Source organism: Linepithema humile, chromosome 7 (genome assembly GCF_040581485.1).
Source record: "Linepithema humile isolate Giens D197 chromosome 7, Lhum_UNIL_v1.0, whole genome shotgun sequence".
Classification (NCBI taxonomy): domain Eukaryota; kingdom Metazoa; phylum Arthropoda; class Insecta; order Hymenoptera; family Formicidae; genus Linepithema; species Linepithema humile.
Window position 1 is genome coordinate 4,886,133 of NC_090134.1, and position 17,495 is coordinate 4,903,627.

The following is a 17,495-nucleotide window of genomic DNA, read 5'->3' on the forward strand; positions in this document are numbered from 1 at the left end:
TATGAATCAGAGCCCTTCGGGGACAGTTTTATCCACTTGCATCGTTATTAAAGGCGATCACCATTATGCCGGGATTTCTTGACGCGAGATGTTCGGTGTTATTGGACAGTGTTAATCCTTTCACCAGACACCGTGTAACACCATAGAGCCAACAACAGCGAATTAGATCATTAGAATGCACGTGACACAGAATCATTTAATATTGCACGATCATTTCTGTCGCGAGAAATTAATTTCCCGAGATTTAATAAACAATGGTAATAGTATTCTAGAATCATTTTCGAGATTCGGAAAAATTTGTTAATCTCTGCATTATACTTTTCCAAATATAACGAATCAAAAAGACCCTACGTGGAATACGATCCGGGAATAGAATTATGTATGTACTTCTTTCTGGAACAAAGCAATTTTGTCCCTTACGATTTAATAAACGTCGTACAGGTTTTCTGACGATTTAATATCCTGAAACACTCTCATTTCATGAACTCCGGCGAGAGCAATACTACGGTCATTGACGCGAGTTCCCTAAGGTGTTTTTTCAGTGCCGCGGCATATAGAATCCGTATCGTATAACGTGACTTCTGGGAAATTGATTTTTATAATAGATATAAAAATTTTATTTCAATGCTTTATCCATAAATATTTCACGACGAATAAATCACGTAGCGTTTGCCGTATAAAAATTACAGAGCGTACGGATAACCGATTAGATAGATATGTATAACATCTAATAATACTCGAAGGATGATAACTTGAAGAGTATGTTCCACATTAAAGTATCATACATCACTCAAAGTATCCTTACTTCCTCGTTCGCTTCGGTACATAAGAGTGCATTATAGAGACACGCCGCGGCCGGCTTTTCCGAAAGTGTCAAGGTTGATATATCGGTTGCACCATGCGGCGGGACTTCCTGTGTCTGCGCGGAATAAGACGGCGCCCGATTCGCAAGGCATCCTGTGTATCCACGTGTAATATCACGAACCTTTCGATAGCGAAGAAACGAAGCCGAAAGGAGAGCAGAAGAAAATTAACGAACCGCAGATAAAATTAAGGCGGACCGCGTATTGAAGTAAAAGCAGTCGGTGTTCGTTGGATCTAATGGAGGACGAAGTTTGCATACTTGACGTACCTAAACTCATCGAAATAAGTGTCAGATACTAGACTCTCTTGAAGCGTGGCGAGCGAACGGCGCGGATATGAGAGCGACGTGAAAGGGTTAACGAAAATTCAACGACTCCGTCGTCTCGCTGCAAGCGAAGGAAGCGGAATTAATGGTCGAATTCGCCGCCGAAATCAGACGACGTGCAATCAGACTGAAGAGACATTTCCCCTCTCTCGGAGAGACACGATTGGTCTTTTCCCACGCGCGAAAACATATTTCACCGTAAATCACTTTTCATTGTAATACGCAGAGGGGTGCTCGTTTAGTCGCTGACTTTATTTTTGTACCGAAAGTTGGGAGAACTTTTAATATAAACTAGAGTTTTGATTTAATGCCGTACATTTATCGTTTCCTCTTTTTTTTGAAAGTTAGCAGTAAATACAGTATCCAGCTTGCTCCATTTATCTGAACTTTGCTGCACTCGCAGTTGAAACTATTACATTAATTCCTGATTCGTCGTTCCTTTTTTGCTCGTGTAAAGGCATTCGCGTTGCATGCGCATATTTGCGCATCGGATATTTTAATTTCTTTACAGACTGCGCATTTTGTTATCGTTCCACAATCGTGGAATTTAGCGCGAGTCCCCTTCTCCATTAGGAGATAATTCGCCGCAAGCATTCCCGCAAACTTTCACGGGGGGATAGGCCGCCAGATCTATTGTGCAACGAGCAATTAAAGAAAACCGTCGCCTTACGTACCGAGTGGCTTCCGAATAAATGGCGCCGAGCAATGGACTGTGACCGAGTTTCCTGTGGGGAAAGAAAACTTACGGCCGTTTCGGAAACGACATGCCTTCCCCGCTCCACCATTCGGCACTTTAACGGCACCCGCCTTTTCTGCTTTAAGTACACGGCAAACCGCCAGTTACGATCACGATGATCTTAAGTCGGTCCGCGCGTAGAGTAACCCTAAAGTACAATTGAAAAATAAAACTCACATCTTTTAACAATTAAAATGATTTAGTTTACGAAAAGTGGGACAAGTTGTAACAGGCTGAATTTTTTAAACTGTTAAATATGAAATATATTTTTCATTTCAAAGAGAATTTATTATATTGTTTTATATTGAAAAAATTGCAGAAATTTTATTTTTATTTCATTTTTATTTATTATTTTTTAGTAATGAGACAATGTAAAAATTAATATAAAAATAATAAAAAAGAACATAAAATAAATTAAAAATAAAGAATGGAGATATAATAATTTCATTTGTACCGATTTACGATATATCGCTTTGTTACAATGCGTCGTGATTGTTATCCATAGCCTTAGAAATCATTTGATCGAAGTCCAGAGATGGCAACGCTGATAGTTTAGCTGTTGTACTTTCTGTGCTATCTAGTCGATGCGGTATCGCGGTTATTGGTATCGTGAGTATTCCGATCGGCGATGGTTAGTGGCCAAATTGAGTATTAACAAACAATTCGTGTAATCGAACATCCACGAAACAATGGTCGGCTTAGTGGTGAATCTCGAATTTTGGTTGATATTTCCATGTATCGTCAAATGTTCTGCGATACGAAAAATTTTCAATCTAAAATCATTCATCACTTGAAGATTTTAATTCCAATTTCTCGCGAATAGAAACATGGGTTATAAATGGCTGATAGACAATTGGGATTAACACTTGGAATTATTTTGCTTCGTTTGAAAGAAAATGATTTTTACTTGTGTAGGCAGATTGGTCGAGATATAATATATTTACGAATGCATATTGCTGGTTTTCTCTCATGCTTATGTAATATTATGCATTCGATTGATTTATTCATTGGCACGTTTATTATTTATTCCACGCACTACAATGTTATTGCAAATATTTGACTCAATTGCAGATAACTGCTGGATGTCACGAAATACTCATGTTATTAAATAGTCAGTGGCAGGAACTGGAATGATCTATAAATATATATTCTTCGAAAGGGTTTTTTTTTTTGTGGGGAGAGAAAAATAATTGTGTTTTGTCTGATGATTTTTTCAATAGCAGTTTGAATTTAATATAAAGCCATATTGAATATAATAAACTAGTAAATACGCTTTTAGTAACCATTTGAGCAACTCGATATTTACATTACTGATTCATGTACTAATGGAAAAAAATTGTACTGACGTTTATAATGTTAATATTAAACACTCACATTTAAATTAAATGGGAGCCTCTATTTATATTTTGCAATGCAGCGCGCAGCAAATATAAATCGACAAAGAACCAAGTTATTTATTCACGAATGCATTCATTTATGACACCCGGTGCGAAGAAGTAGCGACTCTAGTTTTAAGCTCGGTTAAGTGTTAAATATTCCACCGCAAGTTGCCGCAATTATTGCATTAGGGCGTAAGCTTAATTAAATATTCCATTGCATATAGTTAGAAGTAACAAAGGTAAACCTTTGCTCAGAAGCACTCTCTCCCCTTTCCGTCGGCGGCACTCGCGTAACATCCAGACCGTCGAAAACTTTAAATAATTACCGGGCGGGATTATCAAGTTCGCTGGGGAAAACGCGGACTTGGAGGGTGCTGCTACTCGACTTAAATCTTGAGCGAAGAACGCGCTGGTTGCAGCACCCGGCAGTGGCGTAACTAATGTCCTTGCAAAGTGAAAGAAAGATAGAAAAAGATACGAGAACAAAAGGAAAAAGAAAAGAGGATAAACGAATAGACGGCAGAAGAGAAAATAAAAAGATAACAAAAAGAATGATTAATTAGAAATGGTTTTTTTGTATGCGTTTACATTTTTTCACGTTTTTATTTAAAATTACTGTGCAATTCTGAAAAGTGAAAAATTATTTTTATCTCAAGTTCGAAACAAAGGAATCCTCAGTGCGAGTGGACTCTTCAAACGTTATGGTTACACCATTGCTACTGAGCTTCCGTTAAAATAAGATGCAGAAGGTGAGAAAGAAAAAAGGGAAAAAGGAAATAATGATCAAAACAGGAAGAGATAAGAATTTAGAAAGTCAAGACCATTCCATAGATACGAGCTAATTATTTAATAAGCTGGAAAATTAATCTCGTCGCATCTTGATTAGTCCCGAGAGCGAGAAAAGCGGAAAGATCCGCTCCGAGCGGTCGTTAAGCTAGCATTGAAACGACGCGTCTAACGCGAGTTTTACGCGCGGAACGCGCGAATCGCACATGCTCAGAGCATTCGGTAACAGCAATAAACGTCTTAATTTTCATGACTGTAAAGTCCCCAGGAGTGTTTCGCGACATGGCAGAAAATTAAATTTCAGCGTGCCCGAGAGATGTGCGCATTCGAATCGCCGTGGCAAATTTCCGGACTCGCTATTTCAGAACGTTATAAAAACCTGACAAATATAAAAAATATGTTAATTTGTTTATTGCTATCAAAAATTCTGAAAAAAATTCTATACTGATAATCAATTTGATAATTAAAAATTTCTCTGACTTTTTCAAACTTTTCTGCAATTAATATATAATTGAAACAGAATAGAAGAGGGAGAATATTAAAGTTCACAACGCGAAAGATCAAATTAAAAATCTTTATTTGAATCGTATGTTCAGATGATCTATAACTGGATCATAACCTCGCGTAATGCCTGACATCAGAGAGATATTGCGCAAATTTATAGAGCCCATTTCTGAAGCGAGTAGGAAGATGTTTCCAGAGCGGGCAACCCAGTTAATTTTCGGAGCAATGTTCTTGACGACCTTTGACGATCATTCCCATAAGTGCACCATAGCAATCTACCCTCCGAAGAAACGACTCTTTATTAGCCCAGCGAGTCCTTGGCGATTCTTTGAGATGCATGGCACAAAAAGCAGATAACAAACGTGAAGGGGAAGATGGGCGATGGTCAACGTGAAGTAGGGGAAGAAAATAATTCTGTCCCTCAATTTTACGGACCAAGTCGTTCGGTACGTCGTTCGTGAAGACGAAACCAAATAGCGACCAATATCGCGAGTCTCGTCCCACTTCCTGAATATTACCGCGGCATCCTCCGCGCATCATTCCCGATCGAGAGAGGACAATTTCGACGGTCCCTGCTTTCGAGCACCATCCACACGACCGGTTTTGGTCGATTTGGAGACGTCGGAGCCCGACTCGGGCAAATGCGCATATCAGACAAATGGAACGTGCAAGCTATTGCAATTTCCGTGTGGAATTCCGTACGCGACGCGGCCCCAGGCGGACCGTGCTGTCTTTAAGCTCGATCACAGCCGCGAAATGTTTGTATTTCCATAAAGATACCTCTTTTGATCATTTCTAGAAAGCGAAAAATATTCATTCTACAGATTCATTTTGCAGTGTTATCTTATATATTGCAATAAAGTTACTCCAATATCATTTAATATAAAACAATTATATAGCTTCGAAATCACTTTGATCTAATATAAAAGGTTCATGATATTTTTAGCATTTTACGTGCAGTTTGTAAAGATCTTGTAAATGGAAAATTTCATTTAAACACTTCGACAAGTTTGACACGAATATATTGATTGATAAGTGCGTTTGTCGTAGCCGCGCATTAGTTCCGATTACGCGAGAATCCTTAGGTTAAATCCCGGCGTCTGGATGCGATTAGAACCATGATCTGAAAATCAGTGGAGCTACCGCGCGAAGGATTATATATCGGGTGTAATACGGCGTCGGCACGACGACACAATTCGCCTGCCGTGCCGCGTTCTCTCTCTCTCTCTCTCTCTCTCTCTCTCTCTCTTTGCATTAATTAATCTAAACGATTATACCTGGCCGCATTGTTTCGAGGCACCGAATTAATTGCGGGAAACGCTGAACCCTCTATCGCGGGGAAGCGAAAACGCTCGAGAAAGTTTCAGTCGCGCTCCGGAGGTTAGAGACGATTCGAAAGGCCTGTCTCGAAAGAGACTTCCCTTCTATCCCTTAAAAGGGAGGATAGTCCGAGATAAGTGATTCTTAGAGCACGCAAGTTTCTTCGACGAAAAGCCGCATAAGTTTGACTGCGGTTCACTCCGATGAAAACGCGAGATACTAAATCAGTGTATTGTTTATTTTTTAGTACTTTCATAATTTTATCTCATTTAAAATTTTATCAGATATTTAATTTATTTATAGTTAATTTTGCCCAGGTCGCGATAGAGATTTCTAACGCTTCCAAACGGCAAAGACAAATACTTATAATCCACTTGTAGCAAATACAACTGGCGGGAAATTGATAAATGATAAATGGATCTTAATTAGTTAGCAGTATCGTGAACAAAAAGACCGAACTTTTTCGCGCGTGGATACTTTTCGTAATTGAAAGATTACTTACCGTTTGCGTGCGCCGCAAGCAGGTCCCTCAATTGTTGCTGACCGGTGGTCAATTCCACGCAGCTGACCCTGACGCTAAACCTGGCGCCGGTTCTCTGACGTTGCTCGGAAATTCCACGGAAGAGCCACGCGATTGCACAGGGGATTGCGCCCAGTGTATGACCAGCCTCCGGGGTTCCCAGCATGGTATGAGACTTGCCTGAATTAGAGCGAAGAAATTGTTAAACATTGCGGATGCTTGCTGATTACGAACGATGTAAATGTGGGATGTAAACGTCGGAGGCGATATTCAGCGTTTAAACGTGCAATGTAAATGCAAATAGCGTTGATGAAAATTATTCACCGCAATTTGAATTAATTATAACTAGTTCACTGTCCGCTTATGCTGTTTGTTTCATGAAACTCGTGCGATTTAACTGCATCTATATTGTCGAACACTTTATTTCATATTTATGGTTAATTTGATTTATGATTAAAAGCTATTGCGAGAGATAAAGTATTTAGAGGTGGCGCAATGAAAGTCCGCTGTCCGCTGTCTTGTTGATAGAAGCGATGACGGCTCAAAGCTAATATTTCGAATGATCCTTGCCTGACGGATTTATTGACGCAGGGATCGAATTAACGGCCGTAACCGGTGCCACCGGTGCGACCGGTATGTGGACAAGCTTCATTGTTGATTGGCATAATCGCGATTTTACCCCTCGCGTGTCACGACGAATCAATTCACATGGACGAGTTTGAAAATCCCGTTTATGTACACGGGCGGCGTGCGAGCCGGCTGGGTGCAATAATTGCGATGCCAGATTTGCGGTCGAGCCTGAGCGGGCCGCTTAATTTGTTTACTATTTAGACGACAACGTAACGAGAATGACAAGCGGGGATTATATCGACGCCGTGAAGTAGACGATAAGCGGCGAAACGATCGACTGTTATTCTGCTTTTCGCGCGATAACGCGAAACAAACATTGAAATTAATTTATTTAACGACGACAACAGAAATGCAATTCGCGCAAAAATGGTTCGCTTAACGGTGATTTTAGCACGAATTATGATAACGGACTCGTACTTTGCGAAATTTTAACGCGAGAGTTTCAACGAAATTGAAAGCTAAGCTGAAACGCTCTCCACTATTGACAGAGAAATAAAAGAACTCTTATTAAAATCATAAAACGGTCCGACGAGAGCGGAGACGACTTATGGCGGAGGGGAGGTTTGCGATACGGAGAACGAGAGGTTGAAGCGTAAGATCCTGGCGGAGGGAAGCCCCGTCGGCAATGGCGGTATAATGGAAAAGCAGCCGCCGCCGTTGAATCTTAAACGTTATTTAATTGTCTTAATGTAAGACGGTGAATTATGTTGTTATTTAATTAGAAGCGCGGCAAAAGAGGGAGATCGGCCCATCTCGGTAACGAAGCTTTTGCGTCTGGCGGAACTTTTCGGCGGCGACGTTTCGCAGAATTTACTCCGTTGATAAGATTCGAACGGACGAACCGCAAAAATTCCGCAAGAATTCGCGCTATGCCGCTGCGTGATCCGCGGGCCCGCCTGACGACGGAAAAACGAAGCGGCAGCCGCTGCATTCTCAGACGACCGGGCACGACACTCCCGCGTAAGAATACTTCGAAACGAATGCGAATGGTAATTAAAATTCTACTCGAGTACGCCGCTGTGCGACAAAAACGTCAATATAGATTGCATCGCAGAAATTGCATGTGCATTATAATTTTCGTATCGCTTCTCGCAATTTCTTTTCTGCAAATAGTTTTATGAGTTTCAAGGTGGACTGTGAAAATATTATTCGAAAATATAAAGGATCTAATTATGTGCTTTCAACAAGCTATTAAATGATGCAATTAATTGATTAAGAAGAAATTTAATACACGCGTTTTGAACCGCAGAATGAAAACAAGTTAAATACATTTGTGCGAATTTGTACGCGCGAAACTAGTAAAAAAACTGCATAAATCCTTTCAACGGCAGAACTGAAACGAGCGTAGCGCACGCGGTTCCTTTGACTATAATCGCTTACTAAGGTTATCATTGTCAAAGCCACATGTTTTTGAGAGAGGGAGGTCTCGGTGCATCAAGTACGCGTGCTTCTTCCCCTCGCCATCGTTGCATAATCCACTTTCACGGTCCTTCCGCGATCTCAAAGGGTTCGCAGGGTGTCCGCCGTCGTGGAGATTGTGCGGGGGGAGGGGTAATTAGGAACGCGCTACAAAGTACAAACGGGCCCATTGTCGCCGCCATATCTGTATGTTAGCTCTCTGGTCGTTCTCAGTCCCTTCGCGAGAGACAAGTCCCGTTGCTTTGAACGCACAAATCTCTCATCTTTCTCCCTTCTTCCCGCCTTCTCTCTCTCTCTCTTTCTCTCTCTCTCTCTCTCTCTCTCTCTCTCTCTCTCTCTCTCTCTCTCTCTCTCTCTCTCTTTCAACATTCTCTCGCTTATTCTCCTCACAGTTCTCTTTTCCTCACAGTTCCTCCACATGCTCTTTGCACGCGATTTTTCAGACCGCGGGTAACAAACGTGTACGCGCGAGTGAAATGCGGTAGGTTACACCGACGAATACATCACACGCGCAAAATAAAAGGTGCGTGCTAGGCGCCATTTTAAAGATTGCCGAGCTGGTTAGATTGCTTCTGTCGTGCGTATTCTTTCCTTTCTCTTCTCGCAGATCCATGCAAATCTGGTCTCCCCTCCCCCTCTCTTGGTTTTCATTCTGTTCGCCGCATCCCCTCACTATTCTAACCGCGGACGATCTCCCTTTCTTGTCTTCCTTTTTTTTTCCCTCTCTTTTTTTTACGTCAGAGGACGATGGCGTAAGGAGGTAAAGAGTTAGGGGAGAGTCGGGGCACAAAGAGAAGAATAAAGGAGTGCGAGAAGGAGTTGGAGCGGTGAGGAAGGAAAATGAGGGAAAGTGTGAGAAGGAAAGAAACGCTCGCGTAGCGATGATCAAAAGCAGTTTGCTCGCGGACTTGCCTGAAGTACTTTCGGAAAAGAGAGGGAAGACCGCGCGAGTTCGTTTGGCTTCCTTTTACGCGGCTCTTTGTCTACGACCGTTAGACTCTTATCTCTCCGACGCGCCTCCTTTTATTTTCGAGTTATCGATTCCCCTTTCTCCCCGCGTCGCGCGAAATCCCACTCCATTGCACAAAGTTCGGCATTGAGGGTCGACGATTTCTCAACGCGCGCCACGAAATTATGAAACCGTATCAGTCTAAGAACCCACGGAAGCTGACGAAAGGCCGGCGCTTTGAGAAACTGCAAGCTTGTTCGACGATAAAGTCAATTTTAGAAATAAAGTTTTCTCCACAGTAATTGCATTTCACTCGCGTGACTTTAGAGATAATTATCTCGAGAACAATTATTTTTACAGCCGTATAACAACTTACGTACGAGTACGTAACTTACAACATAGCTTTCGTAATAATGCGACCGTTCAATTAATGTTACCCTATTTACATACACCTAATTAAATTTCCATACACATAGCTGTTCCTAACGTAAAAAAATCCTCGAGCGAAATATATGTTCACTAAGAAAGTCAGCAAGAGATATCATTTTGCAAAGTTTAATTAGTTCTGATGCCGACTGCGAAAACAAGGCGTCTATTGCGTTATCAGAACTTTATTCCAACTAATCGATGTCAAAAATATTTTATCGAGGATTGCGATTGTAAAAAGAACTCATTGTCATCGATGAATTTATCTCATTTTCTTAGATTGATGTAAATATTGAAGCAAAAAGTATAAGAATAATATAAGAAATCAAATTTATTTCCACTGTAGATGTACGATTCTGGAATACTTATATTCAAGGCGTACTTTTCCGCGCACAAGCTTTACGTGTAAAATACGTATTCAAATATTATTTTATCGGAAAATATGGAAATATTTGAATAAATAATCTTTCTCTTCAAATTTATATTTTATGCAAGACGCTTTCCATAAATCCGTTGGTCTAAGAATCGCCGTCGCATAGAAAGCGCCCGATGACGCGATATAGACGATCTTTCAGATTATGTTGTGCTAAGATTTGTAAGGTAACGAGAGAAAGAGAGAGAAAATGTGTCCCAGTGGCATACATTATCGCCATTCCTTCCGGCCTCGCCTCTTCGTTCCTCATTCTTCTTCTTCTTTGTCTCCGGTTTCGTCCCTTTTCTCACTTTCTTTCCGCGCCGACATTACCACTCGAGTATCCCTCCCTTCCGTGCACTTTCCACGCATAATCGTGCATTTGCATGCAAACTCGATATTACTACTTAAAATGTAAAACAACTCCGCGCTTCTGCTGGCGCGTTCCTCGCGGCAGTAGGATGAAAAGAAGTTGAATGAACGAAAGGACCGTCTAAATAAAGAATCCTTGCGGCATTTCTCTTGAGAAAGGACATCGTCGATATGTCCGAATAATTTATTTTTCGGGTCAACACACACACACACAAGGAGACTGTGCGAAGCAGCTCTGGACATTCACGTAAAAATCACAAAAATCTGTTACTTGTAAGTCAATAATCTTGGTTTAATGATTGTACAATTAATTCAATCATTAATTTAATCAACGCTAAGCAATATAGAAGATAAATACAATTATTTTGTAATAAAATTTATTAAAAAATGTGTATTTGATTCAATTTTTATGTGAAATAATAATTATTATATGTAGACATAATTCTGCATCGAGAGATTGCTTTATTATTTCACTGACTATTAAAATTTTTTGTTTCAGATGAAATCAGAGTGTCGTCTAATTGCGACGTTGTGCGTTTCAAAGAACATTATGGCAGATAAGTGGAATAATAATAGGAATAATAATAATGATGACGAGTTATATTAAACTTGCGAAAATAAGGGATAAAAATTCCGCGGAACATGTCACATAATTATTTTCACGGTTTGCCGCGACGGGTGTCGCGCAGTCGAGTGCTAATGTCAGTGGAGTTTCGCCTACGCGAAACGCGGGAGGTCGCTGAATAGAATACCGGAATACTCGCAGGATATTGTCTCGTCTCACGCAGGGCTGAATATAGGCATTATTTCTTGCAGAACGGGATTATATGTATTAAATTCTGAGGGAATTCCGCAACATCTTTATACACGTTTTCTCGGGAAGTATATTGCTAGTGCAATATATTATCGTGCGCTATCCGCGACAGACAGGGGAAAAAATAAAACAAATCAGTTGTTAGATACAAAATAAAAATTAATTTTATTAATTAGATACATAAAATGTGAGGAAAACCCATTACAATATTGCGAAAAGTTTCTGAACTTACCTAAACCAGCATGTCCGAAACAAAACAGGCAACCGTCCGTTCCATTGATGACTGCATGAATTACATCTGTAAGAGCGCTCGAACAGATTTCAGTCTGGAAAAAAACAAAGAGCGAACGATATACATTTTGTTGATTGTTATTACCGTTTAAATACTATTTTAGTGTTTAAAACATTGTTATAAGCTTTGATCTATTTTGCAATAGACATCTCAGGTTTATTCCGATAATTGTTATTCTCGTCGTTTTTGAACGTCAGTGCAGCTTTAGGAAAGCTGAATGGACGCGATTTTAATTGCGTCTGCCTTGCAATAATACCGCGACAAGAGAATGGAAAGAGGCGGAACATCAAGCCTCTCGCAGGACAGCGAAGAAGAGCTCGCCCAGGCTCTCGTAAAGTGCTTAAGAAAGCGCGCTGGCGCGGGCCGGGTTTAATAAACGCGTGTAACGTCTCTCGAGTGAAAAGTGAGGGGAAAGACGCGGATGAAGAGGAGGGGGTCGTGAGATTATAAGAGACGGCCCTTTGTTTGCTCCTAATGTATTCATAGACTGGAAAAGACTTTTCCCAGGCCTGGAAAACAACGCTCGAGCCCATTCCAAGTGGGACTCTCCTTTGAAGACGACTTGGCCTCTCGGTTAAAGAGCCACGACGGCCGGCCGTCCATCCGACATCGAGATTCCGAATTTTCGACGCGATTCGAGGAAAAAAATAGACGGCGATGCGAAAATCGAAGGGTCGTTCATTCGTGGGACGGGTTTCGCGAATTTCCTGCGGAAGTTGCAGAGGATCCCCAATCGAGCCTGCGGCTGATGTGTTTGTGAGCGATCGATATAAGCGCCGCTCGCTCGACTGTCTTTCCTCGCTCCGACGCCGCTTAACAAACGGCGACTCGGACGACGAGAGAGATGGAAAGGCGTCATGTGTTGTGAGAGGGAGCTCGCAATTGGGGGGGGGGGGGGGGAGAAATCGGAAGAAAGATGAGGACGTGTCGATGCCTCGGCCAAACAAGATTGAAATCTTCGTGGACGAGAATCGGATGAGCCCGAGATGGAAAAAGGGTCGCGCGAAAAGTTCGTGGTAAGAGAAAGCATAAGGGGGGGTGGAAGTGTATAGGGGAGGAAACGGAATCGTTCCGGAAAGGAAAGTCGAAGTGGAGAATCGAAGTAAGAAGCGAGACATGGCAAAAGGAGGAAGAAAGAGAGCGATCGTTCTCTTCCGCCTCTCTTTTTTCCTTTCCCGCGGCGGCGAGAGGATAGGGAAATAAGGAGTCTAGTCCCTTTCCCAATATGGTAATACCAATCTGTCGCTGCTCGTTTCAAAGGGGCGGTACAGCGTGTAGCCGCAAACGATTCTGCCGATACCGCCGCAGATTTACACTGACTCTTCGATCGACGGACGAAGAAACGTTTCCGCGCCTCGATAAAGGAATTTGTTATCCGAGAGGAAGCCGCTCGTTAATTCACGGTTGATCGCACGCCAATTAAATTGGACTCCGCCGATCTTATTTCATTATCAGATAAGACTGTCATATTTACCTCGACTTCTAAGACACGTTGATATGATAATAACGGAATTGTTATCTCTATATATAAAAAATCTATTATTTTACAACCGCAATATTTGATTCACTGTTTTTCTATTTTATCGAATTTTTCCTCGTTCTATCGTATTGATTTAATATCGAAAGTATTCGATCGATAAATGTCTAAACGCGGACGCCTTAGTCCGACGGACGAGCTCGTGCGAAACCAATATTGGAACCGACGACGGGGGTTATCCGACCGGATATATCCGACACTTACCACGGTAACAACAACGACATTCATAATTATAACGGGATCATCCCAAGGGATGTAACGCAAAGCAAACACATTTCGCAAGTACCTGCACCCTCCGTCGCCGTAGATCTCGCCCTTGAACTCCCCGAGCCGAACCGTCGGCATGACAGTTAATGAAATACGTGACCGGAGCTACCGTCATAATCTCAAACACTTGATTCCGCGCCCGTGCGGCGGGAGAAATTGCGGAAAGGGTCCTGCCGCGATCCAGACGCGCGCGAGCGAACGCCCATCGATGCTGAGCCTTTGAAAATTTTCACCGGCGAGAGACGACCCTCTGTGATGTCCGCCCTCGGGCCAGACGCCCGCGCGTAATGCTGTTTAACTCTCTCGCTCGGATTTCCACCGGTTAAAAATGAGTAACAATAGCAATTTACTTCCGCTTTGATGTCCTTTTGATAATCGAAATTCTCCGAATTGATAGGCGGAGAGTAACCGGAAATAGAGCCGGATGGAAATTAGTTAATTATTTTTTTTCCAAATGAAATTTCTGCGCGGTTCTCGGAGTTTATGATAGAATCTCGTGAATAATGTTCACAGCTAGAGTTAACAGTTGTCAAGGAATAAATTTTCTGCTGTTCGTCGAGTCGTCTGCAATTTCGGCAGCCGAGACAAATCGGCACGAACGTGACGTCTCACTCGCGCTCATCTCGTGGTGTTTATTTCGAGTGGGGTGGCGCGAATTAAAAGACACACGCTGCGGTGTGACTTACAAGCAGCGTCGTGTCATCACGCTCGTAGTCGTTTGAATTTGCACGACGCGTTTCGGTAACGCAATATTGGCGCGCCGGACCGGAATACCAATTGCGCGGAGGGTCGAATGTGCCCACCTTTTCGGCTTGCGAGGAAGAATCCACGACGAAGGTCGCTCTCTCGCTTTCCCCGCTTTCGATTTCGCCCACCTACGCTCTCTCTCTCTCTTCCTCCCCCACCGTCATCCCCTCTTCCGACGTCTGTTCACCCTTCTCCAAACGCGAAATGTAAAACTCGTGTCGAAAGTTCGAAAAGAAGCAGCGAGAAACGTTCCACCCTCGCGACACTGAAGTGAGACGAACGAGGTGGGGTTCTCTTAATGGCTGGAAATAATCGAATGATCTTCCCTCCCGTCCGCGCGTCGCCGGCGAATCTCTTAATTCGCAAGTTTTCCAGATGCCTCGACGGCAATGTCTCGGGGCGAATCGAGGTGACGTCGTGGACATTCCTCGACTTACAAGCGGTGGCACTTTCACGGCTCGTGAAGTTCGTGTTCCTTTTCCCGATATTCTTGCGAAACTTTTATTGACGATAAGGGAATGTAGTCTTTCTAGGGAATGAAAGTCTTTCTTTCTAAATTATTTCCCAGCATTTATATAGTGCAGTTAACGCGTAGAAATAAATTTTTAGCAAAGTGCGAATTCACATTTTTCTTTAATAAAAATTAATGATTTGTGCAATTTTAATAAATATCTAGATAATCTTGATCTTCAGTGAAATCTTAATTTAAGAAATTCAATTTCTAGAGAACTTAAAAATTTATTACAAGAAATACTAAACAATTAAATTTGAATAGAGAAAAAATAATTTCGCCTCTTTGAGAGGAATTTTGTCCCAGTCATCTTAAATATTACTAGGAGGATTGTTATTGAGCGTTGTGCTTTTGTAAAAGCATAAACCATCGCAGGCAAATTTACATAAGAGCATAGCGTGTAAGCGTCGCGACCAATGAGGCTCCTGGTATAAGCTTTGCAGTACAATACAGCGGCTTATGTCGGGCGTTTCATTGGTCGACGCGTTTATGCGCTATGACGATGTTCTTATGCAAATTTCGGTGCAATGTTGCTCATGTATCAATATTAATATAACTATAGAAACGGCAGAGAAAGGCGACAAAATCTCATTAAGACGCGCAGTGTCGAGGAAGTACAATACCATCTTAGAATTAATATTTACTCACGATGCAAAGCGCGCTATTAAATTCATATCTTATATTGCACGCAAAAACAGTACCTCGATAAACAAGAATCCAAATGTAATTTTTATTTGTTGCTACGTTGGTATTCGGTGCGAAATGTTCTCTTTTTTTTTGGACTTCGTTCGGCGAGAATCAAATAAATACGCTATTAAACAGTGCGCTTTTTCAGGCAGCAGATAATTATATCATTGCTTGTTTGTTTGCCCGCCGCGCAATAACAAATGCGAGTCACGTAATTTTCTTCTTCGACGCGATCATGAACGTTAAAATAGCAAAAACGTGCTGAGCAGAAATTTTGTTACCAACTGAAAAAAAGACGCGATCAGCATTTTTATCGCGGCAACGCTAAATCATCTATTGTCAGCATCATCAGACTTTTAACAATCGTGCCAATCACGCATATCCATTTTTGACAGTCATGGAGGGTTTTTTTTTTCGCAATGTGCTTAATGTGCGCGATTGTAATTTTTTTTTTCTTCTAACTGTCAGTCAAAAATAGTCGTTCGTGCGCAATTCTTTTTTTGATATCAACTTTTTAGCAAATAATAACACTTTAATAAATTGATTTCGAATTGAAAATTTTTTCTAGCAGTTTGGGAGCAAAGTTAAAAACATTTTATATGATATTTATTCGGTTCAAATTTATCAATTATACATGATTTGAAATTTCCGAAAGAAATTACTTTCTCTTCAGCAATTGTAACAGTTTACATAATCTTGTGCGCCTTTATTTTTTAATACTTGCAAAGTATTGCTAGCCAGGAGAGATGCGAGATGGTAACACACACTTTTATAGCAAGACGTAATCGTATTTGCATGTAGATGGTGGCGCGAGCCGCGGAATGCCTATCGCGACGACGTTGTTCGATGAAAACCGTATCAAAAACAAACAGCCCTGAGGGGATGCTTTTCGCCCTCGCATATGCGCGACGAGACACGAACGCTTAGTGGCTGTAGGCGTGGTACGGGGCGTATGGGAATTGGGGGGGAGGGAGGGAGAGGCAAATGTGCGAAACACACATGCTCGTGCAATACCCTCGTCGGAATTTACGAGCCGGTAATTCCAAAAATTGCATTGCGATACGCGCTTTCTGCTCGGTATACCGTGATTCATTTTAACTTATTCGTTTATAAATAATTTCCGCCGACGATCGAAAAATAAACGCTAAGCTAACCTTGTGGAAACTCAATGTGTTTGTTAATCGATGATTAACAACTTAATGATTAATGATACAGTGATAAATAACCGCGAAAGAATAAATAATGGGCTTATCAGTGATAAAACCAGGTGTAAATTTTCCTTTTTTTTGTGTATTATGCACCTTCATTAAAACTGCATTGTTCAGTTCAGGAAAAACAAAAACGGTTGTGCATAAAGTTATTCAACCTCGTCGCATAATGGCGAGTCATTAATTGCTTGCAAGTTTAATGCAAAGTGTAATCGCGCTAATAATGAGCTGTTCGGGCGCACGTGCGCGATAAAAATTTCTTCGCTATTGACAGATTCTCGCAGCAGTTTGTGAAACGGTGGCCGATAAATTCGGGGGATACTCGGCTGTGCAAATAAGCGAAATCCGGTCGGCGGTACGCGACGCGCGCCGCTCGAATCGCATTTACATCGCGGAATTTTCGACTCGTCGTCGGCGTGCGGTGCGATAACTCCCGGGATAACAACTCGGAAAACTTTTCATCCACCTCCGGCAGATTCGCAGAATGGTGCGTGGCAGTGGCAGAGAGAGGAGTGAGCGAGAGGATGGAGGGGAGGAGGAGAGATATAGAGAACGAGAAAGGGTGGCATAGCCGGTTCGCACGAGCGCTCTTCCGCTGCGCGATGTCGTGAAATATGTCGCGATTTACACGGGAGATTGGCGTCATTGGCGCCTGGGGAGCGAGTGTCGGCCCCCTCCCTTTAGCGTTATCCTCTGGCCCACCGAATTCCACCCCCTCTTTTCCCCCATTCTCATCGTGTCGGCCTCTAACCCCTGCGCGGGCGGGAGTGGCTTGCCGGATCAAAAAAGC

At 42.0% G+C, this 17,495-nt stretch overlaps 2 protein-coding genes across 7 annotated transcripts in view; one reads left to right on the plus strand and one right to left on the minus strand.

Moving 5' to 3' along the window:
• Nucleotides 1-12,615, plus strand: part of LOC105668376 (uncharacterized) — a 189,104-nt gene extending 176,489 nt beyond the window's left edge. Inside the window, exon 10 of the mRNA XM_067358994.1 lies at nt 11,142-12,615. The gene's annotated coding sequence lies outside the window, so the exon portion shown is untranslated. The remainder of the gene's footprint in view (nt 1-11,141) is intronic.
• LOC105668373 (kinesin-like protein KIF26A) overlaps nt 1-17,495 on the minus strand; it is a 316,872-nt gene that overhangs the window by 12,416 nt on the left and 286,961 nt on the right. For all 6 annotated transcript variants that reach the window (XR_010891197.1, XM_067358966.1, XM_012360716.2 and 3 more), the window contains 2 exons: nt 11,689-11,782; nt 6,417-6,614 (listed from right to left, as the gene is read on the minus strand). Coding sequence is in view for 5 of the 6 variants with exons in the window: in XM_067358966.1 (XP_067215067.1) it covers nt 6,417-6,614; nt 11,689-11,782 (292 nt within the window). In the remaining variant the exon portion in view is untranslated. The remainder of the gene's footprint in view (nt 1-6,416; nt 6,615-11,688; nt 11,783-17,495) is intronic.